The sequence below is a fragment of the Sciurus vulgaris genome, assembly GCF_902686455.1.
Source record: "Sciurus vulgaris genome assembly, chromosome: 17".
Taxonomy (NCBI): domain Eukaryota; kingdom Metazoa; phylum Chordata; class Mammalia; order Rodentia; family Sciuridae; genus Sciurus; species Sciurus vulgaris.
In genome coordinates, this window is record NC_136478.1 from 50,302,386 (window position 1) to 50,320,810 (window position 18,425).

Here is an 18,425-nt window from a genome sequence, read left to right on the forward strand (position 1 = left end):
TTTCTCTCTCTCTCTCTCTCTCTCTCTCTCTCTCTCTGGTTCAAAATCCTGTCTGTAAAATGGGTCAGAGGGCCAGGTGTAGTGGTGCACACCTGTAATCCCAGTGGTTTGGGAGGCTGAGGCAGGAGGATCAGGAGTACAAGGCCAGCCTCAACAATTTAGCAAGACCCTAAACAATTCAGTGGGGCCCTGTCTCTAAAATGTTAAAAAAAAAAAAAAAAAAAAAAGGGCCGGGGATGTGACTCAGTGGTAAAGCACCTCTGGGTTCAATCCCCAGGACCAGAACAAAGGGCACCACCTCACACAGTTGTGGAGGCTCAGGTCAACAGTCAGTGACTCTCAGCAGAGTGCAGGGGTTATGAGGACAGATTCAGAAGGCAGGCCACCCGCCTTTCATGGTTGAGATGGGGTCTCATTATGTTGCTCAGGCTGGCCTGATCGCCTGGGTTCCAGTGACCCTGTCTCAGCCTTTCAAGTAGCTGGAACTCAGGCGTGCCCCACTGCTTCCACTCCACCCCCCCTTTTTAAATGCCAATTTTGCCACCTTCTCTGTCGCCATGGGTAAGTTAACTTTCTGGACCTCAACTTCTCGCCTGTAAAATGGAATAACAATACCATACTGATGTCCAGTCCTGGTTGTGAGGAGTAAATGACTTAAGTGCTCAGCACATGACAGGCACCTCCCTGGGAGTCAGCTTTTATCAATTTGCTTTTGATTATTCCCCACCTCTAAGTCTCTCAAAAGATAGGAACCTGCTTGCCAGTCTCCCCAGCCCCATTAGTCATCCTCCTTTCTGACTTATGAGTCCTTATGCAGTTATCTAGGTCATTCTCCCCCCAAGACACACAGACACACACAGGTCAGCAGAGCGGCCTCAGACACAGAAAAAAGTTTAATTCTGCTGCGGCGGAGGGTCCCGGCTCCGGTAGGGAGTGGGATTTGGTTTTGAATTTTGTTCTTGTGGGGATTTGCGGGGGGAGGGGGGGGTGAGGAAGGCTGGGGAAAGTCTGGTCCTTCCAGTGGGACCTGCCCGGGAGAATGGATAGTAGAGATAGGGAATTGGGGGATCAGGGAGACTGGACAAAACGAGGAAGGGCAGAGGGGGAAGAGACCCAACGAGGGGACAGACAGGAGAGACAAGTAGGGAAAGACAGAGACGAACAAGAGACGACAAAGGGACAAAGACAGACGAACGGGAGAGAGAAAGGAAGACCCCAAGCCAGACCCGACGGGACCAGGGAGGTAAGTGGGGTGGGGTGGGGGGCTTTGGAGGCCGCCGCGGGACAGAATAGGATCTAGTCCAGCCAGATACAGGAAATGGGCCCCTCGCCCCTGCCCCGGGTCCCGGGCTGGGGGAGGGGGCTCGTGTCTCAGTGCTGCAGTGTGGGGGGGCCCCGCCCCTCCCCGCGCTTCGCTGTGTAAGGCACCGGCTCCAGCGAGGTCCGCGAGCGCGCGGGGGGAGGGGCGGAGGGGCGGAGTCTGGAGGGCGCGGCGGCCCGCCCCCAGCCCCCCCGGCGCGGGGCGCGGCCTCCAGAGCGGTCGGAGGCCGCCCCGCCCCTGTGGGAGGAGGAGGCCGGGTCTCCCCTCCACTCCGACGGCCCGGCGCTGCGCGTTCTCCCCCGAGTCCCGCCCCGGCGTCCGGGCGGCTGGGCGTTTGCCCTCGGCCCCCAGGCGTCCTGGCGCCCGCCCGCCGCTCACACGGTACTCTCCAGCATCCACTCGGTGCTGGTAAAGGCCAGGCGCGCCCTGGCGGAGCCCAGCCCCAGGTCTCCATCCTCCCCGGCCGCGCCCCCGCCGGCCCCGTCCAGGTGCGGCGTGGATCGGTGGCGCTTTGTCCGCCGGGCGCGGCGCGGGTAACTGTGGCTCTGAAAGAGCGCCCCGTAGTCCCCGTCGAAGGAATAACGCTGCTGCGGCCTAGGCCGAGCCGGGGCCCCCCCGGGAACTAGAGCTAGAGTTGGGGGCGCTGAAGTTGGCGGCCCCAGGGCCCCTGAGCGGCTTCTCCGAGGACCTGCCACGGCCCGAGGTTCCTCCCCAGAAGTTTCCTCGGAGGGCAGCAGGCACAGAGAGGTGGCCGAGCCGCCCAGCGAGCGTCCAAGGATCGCCTCCGGCTCCGCGGAAGCCGCCTCCACCGCGGAGGCCTTGGCCTCAACGGCGACGGCTGGGGTGGCCACCTCGCGCAGCGCCTCGTAGCGGTCCTGCGCGGGCTGGGGCGGGGCCTGCTGCGCGCCTGCGCCGTTGGTCTGCGAGCACACGTGGCTGACCCGCGGCGGAGACCTGGAGGTGCCCTTGACCCGGCGGCCGTCCCCGTCGCCATACACCTTGTAGCGAATCATGAGCAGAACGATGAAAACGAGGACCGAAGCGACGATGACACCCCCGATGGCGATGATCATGGTGCCGCCCAAGAAATGGGCCCTCAGCGGGCGGCAAGGAGCAGGATCCCCAGCCGTAGTGAACTGCACGCAGCCCACCACTCTCGTGGCCGGCAGAGCGGTGGCCCCATCGTCGTAGACTGCCAGCACGCACAAGTCGTAAGCGCGGCCAGCTGCCAGATCATTCACCAAGAAGGTCTGACTGGTGGACGGGATCATCCTGCAGGAGGGGGCAGGATCAGGGCGGAGTTAGCCCCACTCTTGAACCACGCACGCCCTTTCACTTTATTCCCCGCCCCTGGTGAACCGTGGGGACTGCACCATAGTCTCACCCCAACTCAGCGGCAGCCATCCTCCATCAGCATACACCCAGTCTTACACGACCATTGCTACAGGTCACCACTCTCATCTGCGACCTCGGACACACCTGGCTGTCTAATCACCTACTGAGATGATATCAGCCATTCGTGTAGATAGCCACACATCCTGGCTCAGGCATGGGAAGAGTGCTATAGTTTGCATTCCCTGCTCTCATGGGTCGCGTTCCCTCAGAGCATCTCACTCCTACTAAGACAACTACTATTCAAACTCCCTCATCTGCATAGATCTAGCATTTAAGGGACAGTTGCTACCGCTATGGCCCCTTATCTGCAACCCCACCCCCACATCGGTGGACACCCAAGTCAACAACTTACAAACCCTTACTCCCACTGGGACAAAGGATGATTTCCTAGTTCCTCTTTTATACATATCCCTGCCTTTCAGGGAAAACCATGATGCAGGTCACACCCCCTCATCTGTATGCCCCACCTTTGGGTAAAACATAGCTTCTGGGTAAAACATTTACTTCTGGCACAATTTCCAAGTGCCTCAACCAGCATTCCAGCTCCTTAAGGGGCCACTGCTACAAGCTACTCTGCTTCTGATTGAAGTGTGGCTTCCAAGCCACACCCCACAAGGCCAACTAGGGATGGGTCCCTACTGTGCTTAGGATCATGTGCACCCTTTGCATGCCCTGCTCCTTGTCCAGATATTAGAGGCAATCACCCCTTATGTGCATGCCTAACTCTGCCACCAGAAGTCACCAAATCATGCTCCCTAAGGTTCATCCTTAATTGGGCCAAATGTAGCCAAGCACACCTGCTCCTTTCCTGCAATAGGTCCCTTCCCTCAAAAGAGGAGTAGCATAGAGAAGTGGTTAAGCCAGCCCAATCTGGGAGCCAGACTGCCTGGTTTTGAATCTCTCCTCTGCCCCCTTGCTAGCTCTGTGACCTTAGGTGAGTTTCTTAACCTCTCTGTGCATCATTTTCCCTAAACAGAGATAATGGGAATCCCCACATTGTAGAGATGGTGTGGGGAGTGAATGAGTGAACATATCCGAAGTCTGGCACTTAATAACACCTTTAGCTTAGTGTCCCACCCAGCACTGGCCAGAACCCCTTGCTGTGGCTCCTGCTCTACTCCTCACCTGAGACTCTCCCCTCTGGAGGACATTCCTTCTAGGCCTTGGTCCCCTTCGACTGAGCACATCCCTTCCAACCTGTTGGCCATGTCCAGCCTCAGCGAACCCAGGACTGCCAAGACCACACTGATTTGCACACCTAGCACCAACCTCACGAGCTCTCCTCTCCTGCAGAGGCTCTGAGGGGCTCACCAGGGACTAGAACCACACCTTCCTCTGCCTGGGACCACGCAAAACAAGCTCCAATCCTGCTGGGGGGCCATGCCCCCTCTCCACAGCCTGCCTCCCTCCCAGAAGGCCCACCTTCCCTCCAGCAGGGCCACCTTGTGGTCCTCCCAGGGAGGTTCCCCACCACCAAGAGCCACCCTCCCACCCAAAGACTTCAAGTATGGCCACACCCCCTCAAAAAGCCCACCATTTCTGCCACTTTTTGCAGACCACTGCCAGCCCGGCCAACACCCTTGGCCTCTGGCTTTAAGTCTGTCTTGTCCTCTCCTGTCTCCTCTCTCTGAGCCTTGGATTCCTCTTGCTTCTTCCCCTAAATAACCAGTTGCTGGGGACTCCCCCCTTTTCAAGGACAGAGGGGGGCTCCTTAAGAAAGCTTGAGCCTGTGTGTCTCTAATTGGCTGCAAGACCAGAGCAAGCAGCTGAGCAGGATTCTGGTTGGATATCACCTCCGCCCATGGCGGCAGTGAGGAAGTTAACCCCTGCAGTGCCACAGGACAGGCTCAGCAATGGGGAATGAGATCAAGAACTGTGGCCCTAAGAAGGAGGGGAAAGTCCTGGGGTCTGCTGCCCAGCTGGGAACAGGGGACCATCAACAGCATAGGTTCAAGGTCAGGGGCCTGTGACCCATCCTGCCAGGTGTGGCCATGGGTCAGGTGGAGAGTCACAGAAACTGAGTCATTTACAGGAATGTATTATCCATCTCTCTCCATCCTGCCTGGCAAATGGCAGGTGTTCAATAGGTGTGTGTGTAGCATAAAGAGGACAGCTCTGCTCTTCCTGGGTGACCACGGGCAAGTGCCTTTCTCCACCGAGCCTCAATTTCTCTGTCTATAAAATGAGGAGAAGGCTGGGGGTGTGGCTCCATAGCAGAGCACTGGTCTAACATGTGGGTGACCCTCCACAATCCCCAGCATCACAAAAAAAAAGACAAATAAATATAACATCAGAGGGGGTGACAATTGTTGCTTTGCAGTGAAATTGGGAAGAGAAATGGAAGTAGCTTGCAACTCTGGAAGTATCTTATGAAGCTTTTTGTTTCATTCATTTGTCTACTATTCGTGACACTGGGCCAGTCTATCTCAGTAGGCCCAGGGACCAGCACAGGATCTGGCATGCAGAAGGCATTGGTGACCAGAATCAAGAAAACAAAAATGAGGAAAACAGACAAGGAGAAAGAGGCGCTGATGCCTTCCGCCAATGGTGGGAAAGCGCCCGATCCGCGCCAGGACTGTGGTCAAGGGAAGCTCGGGAAGGCGAAAACAGAGATCAAAGGGCAGGCCTTTGGGGACAGTTTCAGTATTCCCAACAGCTGGGAGGGAAATGGCTTCGGCCCCCTTGGCATCCACAAGCAGAGTTAAGCACAGAGGCCGGCAGGCAGTCGGCAGCCACTCTGCAGCATGCACCAGGGAGAGGCCTCCATGAAGCCAAGGGCCATTTATCAAGTGCCCACTGTGTGTCCATCAATAGCCAAGGGTCTACGAAAAACCACCAAGGTGGAGAGACATGGCAGGGCCACGACAGTAATTTGTTGTGCACTGGGGCCTCCACCCCTGGCTGAGCGCCCTGAAGGCAAGGACTGGACCTCTTGGTCTCCTTGGGTTCCCAGCACCCAGGTCAGGGCCTAGCATAGAGCAAAGGCTCGGAGCCTAAGGAAGCAGGGGAGAGCAATGGCAGAGACAGACGGAGACTGGAGCGAGGGAGGACGGGAGATGATGGAGGAGTAACTCCGCTGTCTGTGCACGCCATCCAGGCCTGTTCACATCAGGACAATGACTTCTAACCCAGGGAGGGGGCAATAACTTACATTTCTATCATTTTGTTTTCTAGGCTGGGGTTGTGGCTCAGTGGTAGAGTACTTGCCTAGCATGTGTGAGGCACTGGGTTCGAGTCTCAGCACTGCAAACAAACAAAGGTCCATTTTGTTTCCTGTCTCTATGATGTACTCAGTGTGTTGGTAGAGTGTTTATAATTCTATTTATACCTTTGAATAGAAATATAACTATAAATATACATGTGTGTTTGGTGCTCCAAAATGTTTAACTGATGAGGGGCACAATCAGACACCATTGCTGAGCAGTGACATTGACCGTGCATCCCGTGAGAGCACAACTAGACCCCAGTGACCAGCCCTAATCTTACTCCTGTAGGCGCTCAACAAATATTTGCTAAATTAAAAGAAAACAGACAGGATGAAGAAGAAGAGAGAACAAGACTGAGATAACCCTGCAAGGCCTCCAGAACCCCAGCTAAGCAAGGCCAAGAGAATCAGCGGTGGGAGGCAGGGACTGGGCTTGCAAGGAGGTCCTTGGGCCGCAGCACCCACACCCACCTGTAGACTAGGGAGTCATCCACGGAGCTGTTGTACTGGACCTGGTACATGCGGATGCCGGGCACCGGCCTCTGGGCTGGCCAGCGGATGAGCACGGAGCTTGAGGTGAGCTCGGCTGCCACGAGCCGACGCTCAGCAGCTGAATCATTGGCACCAGGTCGGCCGGGTGTGGCGATGTCAGAGGAGCCAGGCTCGGTGAGAGGCGGTGGGGCAGCGGGTGGGGGCGCCATCAGGGGCAGAGGTACAACGCACACCTCCACAGGCGCTGTGGCTTCCCCCGCGGCATTGGAAGCGATGCAAGTGAAGGTGCCACTATCCCTCAAAGTGGTGATGGTCACATCCAGCGTCCCGTCCCCACGGACCCGGGTCCGGCTGGAGTTCCCCAGCAGACGCCCATCAGGTGCCACCCAATGCACCACGGGCTCAGGGTCACCCACTGCCCGGCAGCGCAAGCTGACGGCCTGGCCCTCTACCACCAGGGCCCGGCCCCCAGCCTGCCGCGTGATCAGCGGAGGTTCACACAGAAACTCCTCCTCCGGGATGGACCAGAAGTAGCGGTCGGTGAGATGCTCGGGCGTGGCACAGGTCTCCAGGTCGTCCTCTCTGGTCAGCCGCCGCAGCCAGAGCAGCTCGCAGTTGCAGTGCAGCGGGTTCCCGCCGAAGCTGACCGTCAGCGGCGTGGGGGGCTTGGGACCGCTGCCTTGGGACCTTAAGAAAAGCCCGTCCGGCGGAAGTTTATGAAGGCGATTAGAGGTCATGTCCAGGCGCACCAGTTTATGCAGCTGTACAAAGGTGCCCTCGGCGATGTGGTCGATGAGATTGTGGTCCAGCGTGAGGGTGTTCAGGTTCACCATCTGGCCCACGGCCTCCCAGGGCAAGGCCTCCAGGTTGTTGTAGGACAGATCCAGGTCCTCTACCGTGGACAGGAAGGCATCGAAGGCAGCCGACTCCACCCTGCGGATCTGGTTGTTGCCAAGGATCAGGTGGCGGAGGTTGCCCAGGCCACGCAGCTGGTCACCGCGCACCTCCGCCAAGCGATTGCTGTCGAGGTGCAGGGCGCGGAGAGCTCGGAGATCAGCGAAGGCGCCGGCCGCCACCTGGCCAATGGTGTTCCGGGAGAGGGTGAGGTGCACCAGGCTGGTCATGTTGGCAAAGTCTCGGCGGCGAACGGCGGCGATGAAGTTGTCGGTGAGCCGCAGCTCCACCACGCGACGGTCAATGGCAGGTGGCACGAAGAGCAAGCCGGTCTTGGCGCACAGCATGGTCAGCGTGGGCGCCACGTTCTGGCAGATGCAGCGGCCTGGGCAGGGCTGGCCACGTGATGCCCCTGCCCAGAGCAGCAGCAGAAAGGACAGGGCAGCAGGTGGCGGCGAGAGGAGCCCCGAGGAAGAGGGACCCGGAGCCATGGTGCAATGGAAAGGCAGGAGGAGTGGGAGGTGAGGCCTGCAGGCGGAAGAGACCGTTACCCAGGCACTGGGCTCCTGGGGCGCCCTGCCAAGAGTCCATCTGCTTCCCTCCCCACCAAATAACTGTATCCTACAGGACAGCGGCAGGACTCGCCACAGGATGGCATGAATTTGCTATTAACAAAGTACAATACTTCATGCCGGTTGGTAAAGTACCACTGCTCGGCCCTTGAGTGTCCCACCCCAACCCCTGTCCCTCCTCTAGGAGCTCCCAGACCTTTCATGATCTCCTGGCCCAGTTTAGGCCCTTCTGCACCCAACAGATATTTTTAAATAACTGTTGACTACAGTTCAAGGCCTTGAATGTCAAAGCCATACTCTCTGGGTTCAAATCCCAGCAGTGACACTTACTAGCTGTGTGACTTCGGGCAAGTGTCTGAACCTTTCTGAATCTCGGTTTCTTCATCTGTAAAATGGAGATAGAAACAGGCCTTACTTTTGTGGGTATCATTTGTTAACAAATATGGCAGACTTAGAACAATGCTTGGCATGTAAAATGGCTTCATACATGCTAGCAGCCACCATAATCATCATCATTGAGGCCTTAATATGTACCAGGCACAGAACTGGGCACTATTTTTAAAAGCGAGTACAACAAAGTCAAACAGATTCAAGTGCAAATCCTGGTTCCCCATGGCAAGCTCTGTGACCCCACACCAATGAGTTCCCATCTCCCCACCTCGGCCATAATTTTTTTTTTTCATAATTTCTTGACTTATAAATGATGGTCGTACCATCTTCACTGAGCCATGTGTGAGAACAGCTGAACACAGAGCCTGGCATACAGTAGGCACTCAGTAAACATTAAGGTGCCCACACACACACCTTTGCAGAAGCAGAGAGAACGTTAAAGTAGGAGGGACTGAGGAAAAGACATCAGCCTCCCAGCTTAGCCACAGGAAGTCCTTCTCTGAGTCTGGCTTTGTCCTAGGCTTAGCTGAGTTCCCAAGCAGGGCGGACTTTGGTGCTCACATCAGTAGGTACACATGAGGCCCCATACGTGCACACACACACACACACACACACACACACACACACACTCATGCTATGCCTCTGCTCCAGGCAAAACCTTCCGGCAGGGATTCCCCCTGCGGCGGCTACAGCCCACGACATGTCATTTCCCATCACAACACAGGGTGGGAGGGGGGTTAAGAGGAAAGGATGGGAAGGGGGCGTCCCTGACACTGCTTTCACCCCACCCTGCCCTGTACCCCAGCCCTGCTGGCCCTCCTCCCAGAATCTGCCTGTGAGGCAGCAGCCATATGAGGCCTTGATCTTTCTACCTGTGGGAGGGAAACTGGGACCAAGGAAGTCAGAGAGGTGGAGAGAGGCAGGGAGGGGCAAGGGGGAGAGGGATGGACTGGCAGAAATGGGCAGATTCAGAGAAAGAGACAAAAAACAGGAAAAGTCTCAAAAGAAGGTGAAAAAGTCCGGGGGCGTGGCTCAGTGGTAGAGGGCCTGCCCAGCACACGCGAGGCCCTGGGTTCCACCCCAAGTGCTGCAAAAGATCAATCACTCAATCAATGGTGAAAAGATGGGGTGACGCTGAAGTAGAGAGAGAAAAAACAGAGTGGAGAGACAGAGAGGAGGGACTGAGACAGAGAGATGGAGAGAGGAAGCGGCGGGAGCTAGGTGGAGGGAAAGAGCATTAGACAAAAACAGGAAGAGACAGAGACAGAGGGAGACCGTGACCAGGCTGAAGAGAGAAAATGAGGCAGGGTCTGGGCATCCCACCATCCCTGAGCACCCACCCCTAATTTGTCCTCACTCCCTCTAGGACCCTGTGCTGTACTGACTGAAATCCCTGGCCCGGACAGTGGGACTCCAGGATAGGAGACCGTGGGGTGTCCAGGGCTCAGAGCCCCAGTCTTTGAAACAAGTACAGTTTTGCCTCCCTCAGCCAGAATGGGACTCAAAGGAACCACAGCAGAAATGAAAACAGTGGACATTTATCGAGAGGCCCTGCGGCATTGCAGGACAAAATCTGGACCCCATGCCCTGGGTTCACACCCCAAGTTCCTGCTATGTGACTTTAATCAAGGGACTCCCCCTCTGTGCCTCAGTGTGCTCATCTGTAAAAGGGGATAACAATGGGGCCTACCTCCTAGGACTGTTGTGAGGATCAGTGAGATATTTTATAACATGTTTCTGGTCCTGACAAAGGAACACTATAAAAATGCTAGCTGCTGCTATAATTATTATTACTATTATTAATGTATTATTTTCTCTGTCTCTCTCTCTCAGCTACCCAGCAGTCAGAATATCAGGACTTGCACGCACATGTGCAAGCACATCTCATGTCCATATCCATATCCAAGCTATAAGTCATTTCGTTTCTTGAAACCCTCTTATACCCTTTTGATATCTTGAGGGAACCCCTCTTTCCTGACCACCTTGTATCCATCCTGCCAAAGGATGCTTCCTGGCCTGAGACCCACCCACGCCTGTCTCGGAGCCTCCTGACCACATTGAGCCAGACATGACATTCCTGGGGGCCACCACTCCTCAGGCTGGGGCTGAGGGCAGGCACCTGGCCCTCTGGACACTGCTATACCCTGCACTGGGATTCATGCTAGGGAGCGCTCTAGACTCTACCAAGTTCAGACACCCCTTCACCCCACATCTCTGTCCCCAGTTCAAGGGCTGTACTCACCTCTCTTCAGCAAGTCAGGGCCTGGGCCAGTACCTGCAAAGGAATAAAACCACCCTGTTAGCATCCACGGGCCCTTTCTAGGCAACAGGGCAGGCCTCAGGGTCACCCTGGGTGATCAATCTCTCAGCCCTTCTGCAGCAAGTTCTCCAGAGCCTCAGAGGACCCCAGAAATCATCTCAGAAAACCTGAGACGGGGCCTCAGGACTGTTGACTCTCCAAAACCTGAGAGTCTAGCCCTTTGTCATCTGGGGTGTCAGGAGCCATGGACTCGCCACCCGCCTCTTCCCTTAAGATCCTGGAGTCTGGAATCTGTTCCCTTCTCTCTCAGACTCAGGATTCTAAGTTCCCAGGCTCCCAGAAGTTCAGATTAGATGCCTCTTCCTTTAGTACCCAAGAGTTGACATCCCAGTCCCCCAACTTTAAAGACGTGAGTGGTATCAGGAGCTGGAGAGGGCACGGGCCAGAGGGTCCCATTTTTACCATCACCCTATTTCCCATGCCAACCTGTGTGGACCTTCCAAACCCACACAGGCCCACACCCAAGCTCTACATCTGGATCTCCATGGACACAGCAGCATGGTCTGGGTACTCCCTGTGTTGCATGGCACCTGACCAACAATATGGGCAGGCTTGTGTCCAGGGACTACAGGCTGGACATGCTACAGGTCACGCCATGTGGGCTTCAATCCCACTGGGCCCAGAGGTGGGATCAGCCTTGTGCCAGGGACACAGGCACATGCATCCTGCACTTATATGTTGGAACACACATAACCCGCTCCCCAGAGACCAACACTGAAGCATGAAGAGACTCTCAGCACAGAGGGACACACAGCCTGGAAGTTGACACACCTGCATAACACATCACACATACAACACTGACCTTCCCTCACACACTCACAGATGCACAGACACAACAGAGAAACCCATATGCCCCCTAACAGCCAACCAGGTACCTGCACCTAACACACATACACCGTGCACTCTCACCAACACACAGGGGCACACACAAAACATACACACCTGCACAATCCACGACACATAGATGCACATTCTTAAATGCCCAAACACACTCACGACTTCACATATTGTCACGATGCACTGTCATAAAGCCGAACCCTTCCCACACCAACCGACACACAGAGGCATACACTAGCTGGTACACACCTCACACATGTACACAGAACCACAAGTGTACACAGCCACTTGGGAGGCTGAGAGATCCCGGAACAAGCACACAGGCACAAAAAAGATCCACCTTCTCAGGCACTCCTAGATATTCACTCACAACAGGCACATCTTCATACCACAGTCCCATGAGGGATTTACACACTTAAGAATGCATACAAAATACTGAACCACAGGAGCACAGACAATCGACAGGCCCAGATTCACACACACTCACAGTCCTGGACACACATTCCTTCCAGCCCAAAGCACCCTCACCCCACCTACTTCCCAGACCAAAGAAATCCTAACAGCACACTCTGCACCACCCCTCCTCACACCAGGGCACAAGCCGGGGCCAGAGGTCAGAGTTCAGCAGGTGGAATCTCAAAGGATTGGGGGTTGAGTCCCAAAGCACCATTCCAAGGAGATCTCCTCACCAGCAGCTCCAGAGGTCCCCCAGCCTGGCCATCAGGATGCAGGCAACTCTGGCCCCATCTGCAGATATCTGGCCAGTGGGGGAGTTAGGGTGGGGTGGATGGGGAAGGGCCAGGTCTTTGCCCCCCCACCCCAGGGCCCATCTGTCCATCCTTCGGCCTCTCATCCCTCCATCTGTCCACCTCCCGGCAGCCCATCCCCCCCCCCACAGACACCGGGAAGGGGAAGACATGGCCGTCTCCCCAAGAACCGCTGAGGACCCCCCCCCCCAGTTGACATGGACCGAGGGAGCGGCAAACTCCCCTCCCCCAAACCCACACAGAGGCCTGGACCCACAAGGCACCGAGCCTCAGCCCCCGGCAGGGAACCTGACGTGGACTCACAGACACACACCCTCGGAGACATACAACCCGCAGACAGACAGACACACACACACACACACACACACACACACAAATGGACACCGGAGCGAACACACCCGGCTCCACAGACCCTCGGATTGACATGGAACCGGACGCAAGCACCCAACGCAGGCAGCCGCGCGCACACACGGCTGGGGGACCCACACCTGGGCACACAACCCACGCACACACACCTGCACACTGCCCCTCCGATGGGCGCGAGACAGCCCCGACACGCCGCCGGAGGGGCAGCCGCTCGCGGGGACACACACGCACGGCCGGACACACCGCCTCGCTCGCCACCCGGCACACACCCGGGCGGCCACACGAGCAGGGCGCCGCGCACGCCGGCCGGGCACACACAGGGCCGCGCGAGCGCACGCCGGGCCGCCGCAGCGCGCGGACACACTCGCACGCCCGCACGCTCACACCCGCGCCCACACCGGCGCCCCGCCCGCCGCCGCCCGGGCCGCTGCGGGCCGCGCTCACCCAGCCCGGGGGGGCCCCGGGCCCGGCCCCGCCGCCGCCGCCTCGCTCCGCGCCATGGTGGGGGGAGGGCCGGGGGAGGGGGCGCGGTGCCGCGGGGCCGCCTCCCGCCCGCCTCCCGCCCTCCCGGCCGCCGCCGAGCTCCGCCCTCCGCGCCGCCCGCCGCCCGGGCCCTGCCGCCGCCGCAAGGGGGGAGGGGGCGCCGAGCCGAGGGGCGGCCGGGCGGGGCGGCCGCACGCCCGGGACCCCGGCCCCCGGGCCGCCGCAGACCCCTCTCCACTGCGGAGCCGCCGCGGGCCCGCCCCCCCCCCCTCCCCGGCCCCACCCCCGGCGCCGCCGGAGACCCCCTCCCCAGACCACGCCCCAACTGGTACGGGGACCCCAGTTTTCCCTACGGAGGCTGGGATCACGTCCCAAGACCCAGGGGGACCTCAGAGCAGGCCTCACCTCCTTTGAGGCCCCAGATCATGTCGAAGAGCCACCCCGGACCACAAACCGTGTCCTACTCTCCTGGGTGACCTCAGACTGTGCCCCGCACCCTGAGGGACTCCAGACAGTGTCCCCAAATGCACAGGGACCCCGACCTTATTCCAGCCTTGAAGGGGATCCAGACCACCCCCCAGGGACTCCAAATCATATCCCAACATTCAGGTAGACCTCAGACCACACCCCAAATCCAAGGAGGACCCAGACCATAGGTCAAAAGCCAGGAGACCCCCGATCATGCCTTACTCACTCTGGGGACCCAGACCATGTTTCCGGGACCATAGCCATCTGAGACCACAGCCATTGAGGAACACAAAACGGGTCCCACTCCTCCTCGGGGACCCCAAACATGTCCTTCCACACTCAAGGTCCCTAATCCACTTCCTGGCTCCCAACAGGGACTCCAAACCATGTCTAACTTCTAAGGGACCCCAAAAAGCTCTCTTTTTTTCATGGAGGACCCTAAACTTTCCCCATTTGACCCCAAACCATCCTCCAACCCCTGGAGACCTTAGGCCCTTCCCTCTCTCCCTTCCCTTCAGGGCACCCCTTGGTTTCCAGTCCTGGTTTGCAGGACTTGCTACCATTCCTGCTACCTTGGGGACCTTGACTCCTTTCTCATGGACCCCACAGATCTTTCCTTCTGACTGACTTCCATGGAGCCCAGAAGGCCTTGATCCTTCCTTGCACAGATCTTTTGCCCCAACCTCTACCCCAGAGCTTACCTCCCAGGCCCTCCCTCAAACCCCACTAAGGGTCTTAAGTCACTCTCCATCTCCTGAAATACAAGGCCCCCAAACACTACAAGAACTCCCCTCAAAATTTGGCCTTTTGGGGGCATGCTGGAGATAGAACCAGACCCTGGTGCATGCTAGGCAAGCGCTTGGCTACTGAACTTGATCCTAGCCAAATGGTTTTTATTTATTTATTTTAAGACAGGACCTTACTAAATTGCTGAGGTTAGCCTCCAACTTATGATCTTCCTACCTCAGCCTCCCTGGTAGTTCATATATTACAGCCATGTGCCACTGCTCCAGCTTTGAAATGTCTTATTGCAGTCCCCCAGATCTCTGAAGTCTCTAGTCATTCCCATTTTGGATCCTACTGTATGGTGATCCTCCCCCAAACCCCTTCTGTATATTCTTCCTAGTTGTGCCACCATGAGGCCTGCCCTGGACCCAGAGCAAGCTCACCCCTGCAGATCCTCCCTTTATGAACCTTGATCCCACTCACAACTACCAGTTGCCTCCGGGGACACACAATCTCCACACTGTCTAGCCTCCACATGTCACCCCCGCACACACACAGGCCTCATCTCCACCCCACCCCCTGTGGTTCCTAATGGAGCGTGGAAGCCCAGGGCTGGGACTGTGGTTATAGAACACTTGCCTGACACTCACAAGGCCCTGGCTTCAATCCCCAGTGGTTGTTCCCAAACAAGAACAAAACACACACGCACACCAAAAGTGAACAAATACGCAGCACCAGCGTGTGCCAGCTGTGGTTCTAAGTGCTTCACATATCTGTGTGAAGTTCATCCAATCTTAGCAACCATGATGACCAGGTCCCATTACTATCCCCATTTTACAGATGAGGAAAAGAGAGGCACCCAGAGGTTTGGTCTCTTGCCCAAGATCTCACAGGGAGTAAGTGGTAGAACAGGATGAACGAGAAGGGAAGATGACAGAAGGAGGGCAGGCCTAGACTGGACAGGTGTGGAAAGGGGTGGTGCTGGTGTGAGAAAAAAGATAATAAAAGAAACAGACATACAAACATGGAGAACCAAAGTGCCGGAGACTGGGGCAGAGGCAGCCTTATTCACAGGATCTGGGCCCTGCCCTTTCTTGGCCTCATCGGCCACTCTTACCTTCCAGCTTCGGGAGGACTTCTCTGCTCCCCCAGCTCCCAGCAGCCCCTCAGCCCTGCTCTCTCTCCTCTTTCCAGGGCTGGCTCCTTCTCTTCATTCAGGTCATAAATGTAATCTCTTCAGGGAGACCTTCCTTTTTCATCCCCAATTTGCACGCACGCGCACACACACGCGCACACACAGGCACACATATGCACACCCCCCTCAGGTCCCACCATGCTTTCCAATGTCTGCAAATGACTTTGAAATGCATAAAAATTAAAATGGTTTGATGGACGACTTGGTAATAAAGCAAGGACTATGAACTGTTCATGGTAGAATCCAGGAGGTAGATATATGGGTCTTCACTGTAAAATTATTTCAACTTTGCTACAGGTTTGAAATTTTTCATAATAAATCTTGGAGAGGGGAAAAAAGCAGGAGGATGCCTCTAAAGACTAAAGAGGCAGCAAAGAGCCCCAACAGGTCTTCCTGTTTCTACCGCATCACTTTCCTTCATAACATCTACCACTTTCTGAAAGGATCTTACTGGTTCCTTGTTTTTCTATTTATTGCTTAGTTATTTAGTGGTTCATTTTTTGTTTGTTTGTTTTATTTTATACTAGGGATTGAACCCAGGGGCATTTACTACTGAACTACATACTCAACCCTTTTTATTTTTTGATTTGAGACAGTCTCGCTAAATTGCAGAAGCTGGCCTTCCTTTAATTTGCGGTCCTCCTACCTCAGCCTCCTGAGTCGCTGGGATTACACGCAGGTGACACTATGCTCAGCTTCATTGTTTATTTTCTAGTCATTGAAAGGTAAGCCTTTTCATGGCGTGGACACCAATTTTTTTTTTCTCTAGTTATCATTTTGAAAGTGATAACTGGAGACTGGCACCTGTAGATATTCAGTAAATGTGTTGAGTGCCCCTTAAGAGAGGGTTGTGGGGGGCGCTGGTGTTGTGACTCAGTAGTGGAGCGCTTGCCTAGCATGTGTGAGGCACAGGGTTCGATCCTCAGCACCGCATATAAATAAATAAGTGAAATAAAATAAAGATCCATTGACAACTAAAAATATATTAAAAAGAAAAAGAAAAAAAAAAAGAAAGAAAGAAAGAAAAAGAAAGAAAGAAAGGGTTGGGAAACCAGGCCGACTGCAAACTCCCCTCAGGTACCACAGCAACATTTCCCAAACCTGGAGTCACTAAAGGGAAGGGGTGTTCCTGTGAGGTCAGGGAGCTTGCTCATTGGCCTGAAGAATAGAGCAACAGGTGGAAGTGGGCAGTGTTGTTTCCATGGGACCCTCATCCCTCATCCTACCCCAGACTTCCTTCTTTTTTTTTTTTTTTGGTACCAGGGATTGAACCCAGGAGCGTAAAATTGCTGAGACTGGCTTTGAACTCGGGATCTCCCTGACCCAGCCTGTGAGTAGCTGGCATGAGGCGTGTGCACCACCGCAGCGACCCAGACTTCCTAATATAGATCCACCACCAATCCTAGTCCCCAACAATTTAGGCCCCGCCCCAAACCTAAGCTCCACCCCCTGCTTTAGGCTCTGCCCCACAGCAAAAACTCCAGCCCAAACTGACCCTTATGAATAACTTCCAAGTCCACTTAAACGAGGCCTACACTGCTTAGGGAGCACCCCAAAGTATATAACATTCAGATTTCCTCGACCTAGGTCCCACCCACAGCCTGAGCCCTCAGCCTGAGCCCCATCCTTCTGCTTTAGCCTCCACACGGAAAGCATACTAACTTTGGGTCTAGGAATGGCGCCTCTTGCCTACACTGGCTTTTCTCCTCTCGACTCCTCCCTAAAGACCAGAATCAGACTTTGAAATATAAGCCATGCTCACATTCAAAATTGGAAGGGAGAAGTCCCTCAGGGAAAGTTTAGAGGCCAGATTTAAAAATTGGGGAGCTTGGGGGGCTGGGGTTGTGGCTTAGTGGTGAAGCACTTGCCTAGCATGTGTGAGGCACTGGATTCGATTCTCAGCACCACATGCAAATAAGTGAATAAAATAAAGATCTATCAACATCTAAAAAAAGTTTTTTTTTTTAAAATTAAGGAGCTTGGATCTGTGGGAGTTCAAAGCTAGGCCGGCAGAACTAGAAAATGTGGTCCCTGGTTGATACCGCCCCTTGGAGGAGTCATACTAAACCCAAAGCCACACCCCATGTGCTGTCTCCTCATTGGATAACAGATTCTGTTCTGGCCTCTCTGATTGGTCCTTCCACTACTCTGGCCATACCCACTCTGCATTGGACTGCCTCCCTGAATCTCCTTCTTTGATTGGTCTTTGCTTTCCAAACTCTTGGTTTCTGATTGGGCAAGTCCTTGTACATGCTCCCTTCCGATTGGATTACTTACAATCAAGAGCCCAGATGCAATGGATGGGTGGGAACTGCAGAGAGGAGGGGAAGGAAGAGGAAGAGATGGTTCTCTAAATCTCTTGCTAGGAGAGGGTATAGCCATTGATCACAGGGTGACCTGGAGCTGGTGTGTTAGCTGTGCAGATCACTAGCCATGTGGCTGCAAGCGACTAATTTTGGCTTCTGTGCCTCAGTTTCTTCATCTTTAAATTAGTGATAACTTAATGGTCCATTGTAAGAATTAAAATAGTTAATACCTTGAAAGAACTTGTAGAAGTACCGGGTACTTAGGAAGCCCCCAACAGAAGAATTAGCAATTATAATTTATTTGATTATGTAAGTGTATGACCTTGGACAAGTCCCTCTGCCTCTCTGACCTTTGCAGGCCAGTTCCTTGTCGTCTTAGGTGAATACCAGTCTTATCCCCAGCCCTCCTCCTTTCCCATCTCCATCTATCAGGGACTGGGGCTGCGATAAGTGGGACAGATAGAAGGATGGGGGGCGGAGAACATTAAGAGAAAAGAAGGGAGCTCCACTCGACACCCCAGAAAATTGAAGGCAGGGGAATTTTTCTATGGCCCAGTGTAGAGTGATTCTATCCTGAACCTCTCATGGAAAGAACTTGTCCTAACTAGGGCCAAGGGCACAGCAGGGCAAGGACACAGGGGGACAAGGGTTGGGGCAGAATGCTGTGGTGAGAGGACCTTGGGTTATG

At 55.2% G+C, this 18,425-nt stretch overlaps 1 protein-coding gene across 3 annotated transcripts; it reads right to left on the minus strand.

Annotated features, from left to right (window-relative positions):
- Positions 1 to 875: 875 nt before the first annotated feature.
- On the minus strand, positions 876 to 13,142 carry LRFN1 (leucine rich repeat and fibronectin type III domain containing 1). 3 transcript variants are annotated; one of them, XM_079118607.1, is made up of 5 exons: positions 13,004 to 13,142; positions 10,512 to 10,544; positions 8,210 to 8,264; positions 6,393 to 7,835; positions 876 to 2,593 (listed from the first exon to the last, which is right to left on the minus strand). In XM_079118607.1, the coding sequence occupies exons 4-5, from the start codon at positions 7,796 to 7,798 to the stop codon at positions 1,696 to 1,698; spliced, it is 2,304 nt and encodes a 767-aa protein (XP_078974733.1). In that variant the 5' UTR covers positions 7,799 to 7,835; positions 8,210 to 8,264; positions 10,512 to 10,544; positions 13,004 to 13,142; the 3' UTR covers positions 876 to 1,695. The 3 variants fall into 3 exon arrangements, with proteins under 3 accessions (XP_078974733.1, XP_078974735.1, XP_078974734.1); XM_079118609.1 differs by lacking the exon at positions 13,004 to 13,142 and adding an exon at positions 12,829 to 12,847; XM_079118608.1 differs by lacking the exon at positions 13,004 to 13,142 and adding an exon at positions 12,709 to 12,838.
- Positions 13,143 to 18,425: the final 5,283 nt, after the last annotated feature.

Excerpts from the sequence above, each read along its gene's own strand:
- LRFN1 (XM_079118607.1), bottom strand. The coding sequence starts at position 7,798 with ATGGCTCCGGGTCCCTCTTCCTCGGGGCTCCTCTCGCCGCCACCTGCT. Across the intron at positions 2,594-6,392 it reads GATGACTCCCTAGTCTACAG|GATGATCCCGTCCACCAGTC; the intron begins GTGGGTGTGGGT and ends CCCCTCCTGCAG.